This window comes from Choloepus didactylus, chromosome 1 (assembly GCF_015220235.1).
Source record: "Choloepus didactylus isolate mChoDid1 chromosome 1, mChoDid1.pri, whole genome shotgun sequence".
Taxonomy (NCBI): Eukaryota; Metazoa; Chordata; class Mammalia; order Pilosa; family Megalonychidae; genus Choloepus; species Choloepus didactylus.
In genome coordinates, this window is record NC_051307.1 from 238,359,331 (window position 1) to 238,367,646 (window position 8,316).

The 8,316-nt window shown below is 40.6% G+C and overlaps 1 protein-coding gene across 1 annotated transcript; it reads left to right on the forward strand.

Annotated features, from left to right (window-relative positions):
* Positions 1–306: 306 nt before the first annotated feature.
* On the forward strand, positions 307–1,806 carry LOC119529259 (basic leucine zipper and W2 domain-containing protein 1-like). Its single transcript, XM_037829484.1, has 2 exons — positions 307–390; positions 480–1,806. The coding sequence occupies exons 1-2, from the start codon at positions 307–309 to the stop codon at positions 1,401–1,403; spliced, it is 1,008 nt and encodes a 335-aa protein (XP_037685412.1). The 3' UTR covers positions 1,404–1,806.
* Positions 1,807–8,316: the final 6,510 nt, after the last annotated feature.

Sequence of the window (8,316 nt, forward strand, 5' to 3'; positions counted from 1 at the left end):
CAATACTGATATAAATAAACAATTAAATAAAGAAATAAGTGGAGTTCGCGTTAGTTCTGGTCGCAAAGGAGACGCCGCCGCAGTTGCCACCACATCAGAGATTTCTGGCTCTTTCCTCTCCGCCTTAAATTCGGGTGTCTTTTATGAATAATCAAAAGCAGCAAAAGCCAACGCTATCAGGCCAGCATTTCAAAACTAGGAAAAGAGATGAAAAAGAGAGGTTTGACCCTACTCAGTTTCAGGACTGTATTATTCAAGGCTTAACTGAAACTGGTACTGATTTGGAAGCAGTAGCAAAGTTTCTTGATGCTTCTGGAGCAAAACTTGATTATCGCCGATATGCAGAAACACTCTTTGACATTCTGGTGGCTGGTGGAATGCTGGCCCCAGGTGGTACACTGGCAGATGACATGATGCGTACAGATGTCTGTGTGTTCGCAGCACAAGAAGACCTAGAGACCATGCAAGCATTTGCTCAGGTTTTTAACAAGTTAATCAGGCGCTACAAATACCTGGAGAAAGGTTTTGAAGATGAAGTTAAAAAGCTGCTGCTGTTCTTAAAAGGTTTTTCAGAGTCGGAAAGGAACAAGCTGGCTATGTTGACTGGTGTTCTTCTGGCTAACGGAACACTTAATGCATCCATCCTCAATAGCCTTTATAATGAGAATTTGGTTAAAGAAGGGGTTTCAGCAGCTTTTGCTGTAAAGCTCTTTAAATCGTGGATAAATGAAAAAGATATCAATGCAGTAGCTGCAAGTCTTCGGAAAGTCAGCATGGATAACAGACTAATGGAACTTTTTCCTGCCAATAAACAAAGCGTTGAACACTTCACAAAGTATTTTACTGAGGCAGGCTTGAAAGAGCTTTCCGAGTATGTTCGGAATCAGCAAACCACAGGAGCTCGAAAAGAGCTCCAGAAAGAACTTCAAGAACAGACGTCACGTGGGGATCCATTTAAGGATATCATTTTGTATGTCAAGAGGGAGATGGAAAAAAACAACATACCAGAACCAGTTGTCATTGGAATAGTCTGGTCAAGTGTAATGAGCACTGTGGAATGGAACAAAAAAGACGAGCTTGTAGAAGAGCAAGCCATCAAGCACTTGAAGCAATACAGCCCTCTACTTGCTGCCTTTACTACTCAAGGTCAGTCTGAGCTGACTCTGTTGCTGAAGATTCAGGAGTATTGTTATGACAACATTCATTTCATGAAAGCCTTCCAGAAAATAGTGGTGCTTTTTTATAAAGCTGAAGTCCTGAGTGAAGAGCCCATTCTGAACTGGTATAAAGATGCACATGTTGCAAAAGGGAAAAGTGTCTTCCTTGAGCAAATGAAAAAGTTTGTAGAGTGGCTCAAAAATGCTGAAGAAGAATCTGAGTCTGAAGCTGAAGAAGGTGACTGAATTTTGAAACTACACCCTCAGTAAAGCAAACAGGAGTTGTAGATAAAATGTCATGTCTCATGTGTCCTGGTTCTTACATCTTCCTACCTCCCTATATCAAGCATGATATAAGGGCTTTCATGGCAAATTTTATTTTAACTGTTTCTATGGTTACTGAAAATGTTGGGTTTAGTTTCTACAACCATGTTTTAAGTAGCTACAGGAGCTATAGATTTGAATCTGATGTTGCATTTATCTTTTCAGTTATCTTCTACCTCCTGTATTTTCTACTGTAATAATGTAATTTAAGGCCTTCCACAGTGAACAGTTTACTTTATTCCCTGGGTTTTCTATATAAACAGTTTTCAAGATATGATTTGGTTAAAAACAATTTGTTATAAAAATTCTGTTTGCAAATTAAACTGTAAAACTATCCAAAGTCTCAAAAAGCAATTGTGTGATAATTTGATATGAAATGAAGAAGTGGCATATTTTATGCCCAGAGCCCTATCATCAATGAAAATCTCATACATAATAATTGAATCCATTCACTTGAATCTTGAGTATTCAGACCATTGCTGCGTGTTAACATATTTTCTTGCATTTTAAGCTCAGTTGTTTGCTCTCTGGTTTTCATTCTTAGTGAAACCAGGAAGAATAAACTTGAAAGTGAGGTCTTTGAGAAATCATATATAGCAGAGATGATGGGAGGAAGAAAGTTGAGCTTTTTACCAGAGAAACTTTTGCATTCAGTTGATATAGCTCCATTCAAAACATGGTTCTTCTATTTAGACAGCCATTTTCAAATATACCTTAAAGAAATGTCTTGTCATTCAAAGTATTTATGCTCATAATAGATTTAATAGGATTGATAGGAAAGGATTCAAAAAGGAATGCAAGTAAAGGAAATGACTGAAGTACTAAACCCAGTAAAAACTGTTCTAAGTGAGATGAAGTATAACTCACATTTCTTAGTGACATAGAGTATTTGTTATGAAGAATGAAGTGTAGTGATAATGATACATTCCCACTTGGTCATACTGGACTGGCTTCATTCTCCTAACATATTCCATAATGATTTGAGCATCAGGCTATTAACATTCCCTAGTTGCCGTTTTTTAATTGCCATGAGCCAAACATTGCATCTATATCATTGATCCATTTATTTTAATGGCTGCCTTTAATTTTCATTTTTCTTCTCTTGCTGCTACCCATCTGTGTACATAGTCATTAAATGTGGCCACATTTTTGATGGAAAGACTTCATGTTAAAAGTGAACATTTTGAAGGGGTTCTGATTGGTGAAAGAAACTAGCCTGGAATAATGCCACCAAAGACTGAGTGGAAATTACCCCTTTCTAAGGTGCCATCCTTTTGAGCCAAGAATTTAGTCTTTAAAATTAAAAATTCATCTTGAGGGAATAATGTGTAATATAATTTGAAATAAAGATAAAGTGACCATATGAAAAAAGCATTATAATTGATAACATTGTAAATGGGGTGAATTTGTTAAATGAATAACTTTGATAAAGTTTTCGTGTACAGGCAAAATGTTATTCACTAAGTTTCTACATAGTGATCTGCTTTTACTTTGTAATTTGTAGTCCTCAAAAGGCTTTTTTTTAAATAAAATCCATCCTTACACTTAGGTTTTATAGGTCAGTCCTGTTTTTTTTAAATTTGTTTTATAAATTCCATGTTAATACCTAATATTACTGTATGTTATGCATTTAGTGGTCTTTACTGTGTATTAAATAATTGCTCTTGTTCAGTTTATGAATCCTAAACTATAAACACCTACACAATTCTGATGTAGCTGAAACTGCATTAACATGTTTCTACAACCAAATCATTGCATGTTACTGCCATACAAAGTGTACCCTGTTTTATTATGTACTATGTATAGGAAGAGTATGTGGTCTTCCAATATGACATTACAATCTCTGAGCAGAGTATTTTCCCTCATGACACAGTAGTGCTTGCTCAGTACAATATTACAGTAATAGACGTTACCTATGATGATATAATGTAAAGAAAGGGAATACTTTTAAAAAGACTTTGCAGATTTTCATTTTGAATTTTAAATGGTAATTTTGGAATGCTGTTACCAGTGCCAACCTTTGGCCCCAAATATGTAATTCTTGATATAGATGATAAAACTTTTAATTTTGATTGGTTAAAAAAAAAAGAAATAAGTGGAAACAAGTGGTAAATCTTCCTCACATAAGAATTTTAGATTAACTAAATTAGTTAATCTAGTATTAGATTTACTCAACTTCCTCTGTTGAGTGGGGCCTGTATCCCAAGAAGAGCATGGGGGGGGGGGGGGATAGAAACCTGGCAAACACTACTTTAACCAAGTGCTCAAGGGGAATGTCACCAGTGACACCAAGCTTCTTTCACACATACTCTGAGAAGGGCACTTTGCCTGGGTGGAGCTTTTCCAGTGTTACAATTAAAGCCCATAACCCTGATCCAATCATAAGAAAACATCAGACAAACCCAAACTGAGGGACATTTCACGAAACACCTGACTGGTATTCTTCAAAACTGTGAGAGTCATGAAAAACAAGGAAAGACTGAGAAACACAAACCAGGGAAGGTTACAGAGACTAAGTACAATGTGGTAGCCTAGACCGGACCCTAGAACAGAAAAAAGGCATTTGTGTAAAAACTGGCGATATCTAAATAAAGTCTAGGATTCAGTTAATAGTGAAAAGGAAAGGGAAAGGGTAAAGGAACCGGAAGGGAAGGGGGGTGATGGAAGGGAACATGAGAGGAAAACAGAAATGTGACATTTCTTACAAACATTGAGTTTGTGATTACAAAGCTCTACCAGCTACATAAACAATGAGCATAAGGATAAGGGCGGTTATTATAATGTACCTTAAAATACTTACTATCAACACTGAGATAGACAGAGCTTTAGATATAGTTATATAAGTATGCAAATTAGCTTTACTCTGCACCAGAAGGAGAGTTCATTAACATTTGAAACTCCGTAATCATGAATCCACACCCCAGGGGCGGTTAGTTAGCACTGGATGGATTCCAACCAGGGGTCCAAACTCCAGAAGCTGCCAACTCAAGCATTTCAAACTTCTCTATTTAAATCTGTTCTAGAGGATCATTAATTAGCAGAAAAGATGTTAGAAATAATTTTCCCTTGAGTAAATGAGTGGAGTTCAGGGTAAGCGGTTGGCTAAAAATATTACAGTACAGACCCTCTATCCTCTTATACAGACCCAGCGTAAGAACGTGGAGGGCCTGGCAGGCTAACAGGGCCTGGTTGTCCAGATTGGCCTCCGGTCTTGTCTCTCTCCTATCACTGTCTCCTGATCTTTCTTCGTCTGAGACTGCTGGCATCTTAGGGCCCGTGTGGCTACAGTGACCTGAATTCTTGGCCAGCAAGTGAGAATGCATCGTGTTTATTGAGCAGCTTTGGTGGCAACCATGGGGCACTGCCGCTGCCACCAGCTGTCTATTTTCCAGACAGTACTGGTTGCAGGATTGCTAAATATACATAGACGGGCTGCAAAGAGTAGCCAGTATTAACAGAGGTGTAGTTTAGTGGGGAAAAACAGAAGACTCCTGTCCCACCAACAGCCCAGAAGTGGGGAGGGAAATGGAGCCCCCAGAAACAGCATGGCCATAACCAATTCCTAGGGTCTGGCTCTTAACCACAGTCCCGGGCTCCTGTGGAGCGGAATAAAGGAAGTGTTAGATTAACCACGGCCTCTTCCTGCCCAGGCAACCAGGCGCCAGGAGCAGCCAGGACACCAGCCACCTCCTTCTAATTTTCCAGAACCCAGAGGCTTGATCCTCTTTGCCCCCAGAAGCCTTCGCAGATCACCCCTTCCTGAGTGATATTTTCCTCCTTGGGTCTCATACCATCTGCCTTCTCTACTGCTTGCGTAACACTCTTGGGCACTGAGAAATTAGAAGAAATATAGCACAATAACAACAACCAAACAATACTAGGTGATCTGAAAGGCAATAAGCACCCTGTGCCGCACTCTGTAACAAGCTGTATAACAAGCCCTGTCAACATATTATCTCACTCAATTTTCACAACCTATGACATAGGGACTATAATTATCCCCATTTTGCTGATAAGGAAAAATAAGGAAATGGAGGCACAGAGAAGTCCAGTAACTTTCAAATATCAGCTAATGGATAATGAAGCCATATTAAAACTCCAAAGATTGGGCTGAATCAGATCCCAGCCCTGCCTCTTGCTGGCTGGGTCACCTGGGTGAGGTAATCATCCCCCACACCTGGATGTCCTCCCTGGTCAGTGGGAATTCCTCCAGCCACCCCACAAGACTGGAAGGGTTGTGGCAATAACATGCATTACAGGCTTGTCCAACCACCGGGGAAGGGGCATGCACTTAATAAACAGGTGCTGAATAAATGAACACGCGTAAATGGACATTAGCTGTCAGTATTGCCTTGTGACATCTTCTGAACTCTTCTTTTCCATGTTTGCACTTTGCCCAATCCTCATTGTTGGAGGTGATGCCTGTTGAGGCATTACCCCAGGGGCCATCACAGTGTTATGTCTTTTGGAAAGTTGCTTCCTGACCTCTCAATCCATGTGGTTTGGGGTGGAGGGGATGTGGGACTTCCATCTAGTGCCACCAGCTCAACCCTCCTTGGAAGTTTTCTAGCAGAATCTAGAGAAGATGATCCATCTGCTCTCTGGAACATTCTCAGGATGGAAGCTGGAATCTGCAGGCAACTCTAACCCTACCCTAGAGAAGGAGCCTGCACCCAAAAGGAGAAAATAAAGCCATCACACATAGAGAAAGGCCGAGAGGAGACACAGGGAAACCCGCCAGCCTGGAGTGAGGGGTCCCAGTTGTTGCTGAAGCCAGCCCCATCCCCACCAGTGCTAGAGTTTTTGAGTATATGAGCCAATGAAGTCCCCTCTTTGCCTAAGCTAGTTTAAGTAGTGATCCTGTTATTAAAAACAAGAAGAAGAAATGCAATGAATTCAATCAGCTAGCCTACATTCATGCAATCATTCATTCATCCAACAGATATTTAGTGACTGCTAATAAGGCACCCATCATTGTGGACTTTGAGTTGGTGCTGGGCTAGGTATTAGGAAATAAGAAAGGAAAGGAACAGAAGCCAACTTGCTAAATACAAGGATGGGTGCTGGGTACATGCATAAGCAATGCCTTATTTAAGTGCAATGGGAGGTATTCTTTTCCCAGTTTTACAGACATCAAAACGAATGTACAGAGAGCATGCTTACTGTCCCGATAGTAACAGCCATCATCATTTATTGGGTATTTACTGAATGGGAGGTGCTGTGCCAGCTTGGGAGTGCCAGGTTCCAGTTGTCATTGAAGCCAGGCTCATCCCATCCTTGCTTTATAGGAATGAATCCCCTGTACTTCACTGCTTGTTAGGTGCCATCACTTAGAAGAAACACCATTACTTCAAAAGAAAAAAAATGTTACCAATTATATTAGTGAGGCACTGTCACCTAGAAGATGCACTTGAATTCTGAGATGTTAAAATATCAGTTGTACATCATGAAATAAGGTAGTTTGGTCTTCATGACAAACCTAAAAGCTGCCCCTGTTTTATAGGCAGAGAAACTGAGGCACTAAGTATCTTAACCAAGATATATATTATGCACTGGGTAGAGCCAGGACCGGATTTTTAAGCAGTGCCCTGTGCTTCCTCATAGGGGGCCCTCTGACCCCCCCCCCCCACACACACACACAAACACACCCTCAAACACATACACAAATACACACACTAAACACACACATGCACAAACAACCCTCAAACACATACACAAATGCACACAAACATTCAAATACACACACAAACACAAACTGAAATACATGCACAAACACACCCTCAAACAGACACAAACACATACACAAACTCAAACACACACTCACAAACACATACAAACTCAAACACACACTCACAAACACACCCTCAAACACATACACAAATAGAAACACACAAACACACAAACTGAAACACAAGTCAAACACACACACACATTCCACACACACAAACACAAACTGAAATACATGCACAAACACACTCTCAAACACCTACACAAACACAGACACACACACTCAAACACACACACACACACACACACAAACTGAAACACATGCACAAACACCCTCAAACATAAACACAAACTCAAACACATACAAATACATACACAAACTCAAACACACAAACACACACTCAAACACATACACAAACTGAAACAACTCAAACACACACATGCACAAACACACCCTCAAACACATACACAAATACACACACACAAACACAAAGCGAAACACACGCACACACTCAAACGCATATACAAACCCACACTCACACACACACACACACACACATACACACACTCCTCTCCTCTAGATTTATACTCAGGTTCTCAACTTTTGAGCCATTTAGAACAACATGCCAAGTTCCATCTCCTAAGAGGGATGAACATCTTCCCAGGGCACTCTTCTGTCTATCCTAGCCTCGGTGACCGAAATCAGGACAAACTGTGGCACTTTGCTCTGGGCATATTTTTGCCCTGAGCATGAAGCTCTGCATGGGGTCATGAAGATCCTCCAAGCCACCTCTCGGTACAATTCTCACCACTACGTATCACATCAGAATGGAGGGGTCCTCAAGGGACCCGCAGCCATGCCGACAGAGGCCACAGTTTCCTCTCTTGATACAAGCAATGAGACACAAAGTCCCCAAAAGGCAGACTGGGAATGTTTTTGAAGCCTCCCAGATGGCTGAGGGGACATTTTTGTCATAGTCTGGCAACTCTGCTAGACTTGAGGAGTGTCTTTCAGCCCCACCATCACATTTTCCATATTCTTTTAGTTCTGAAAAGCGTCTGGAGAAAAGGGCATTTGTAACATCCCTCAGAGATATTCCTTCTTGTA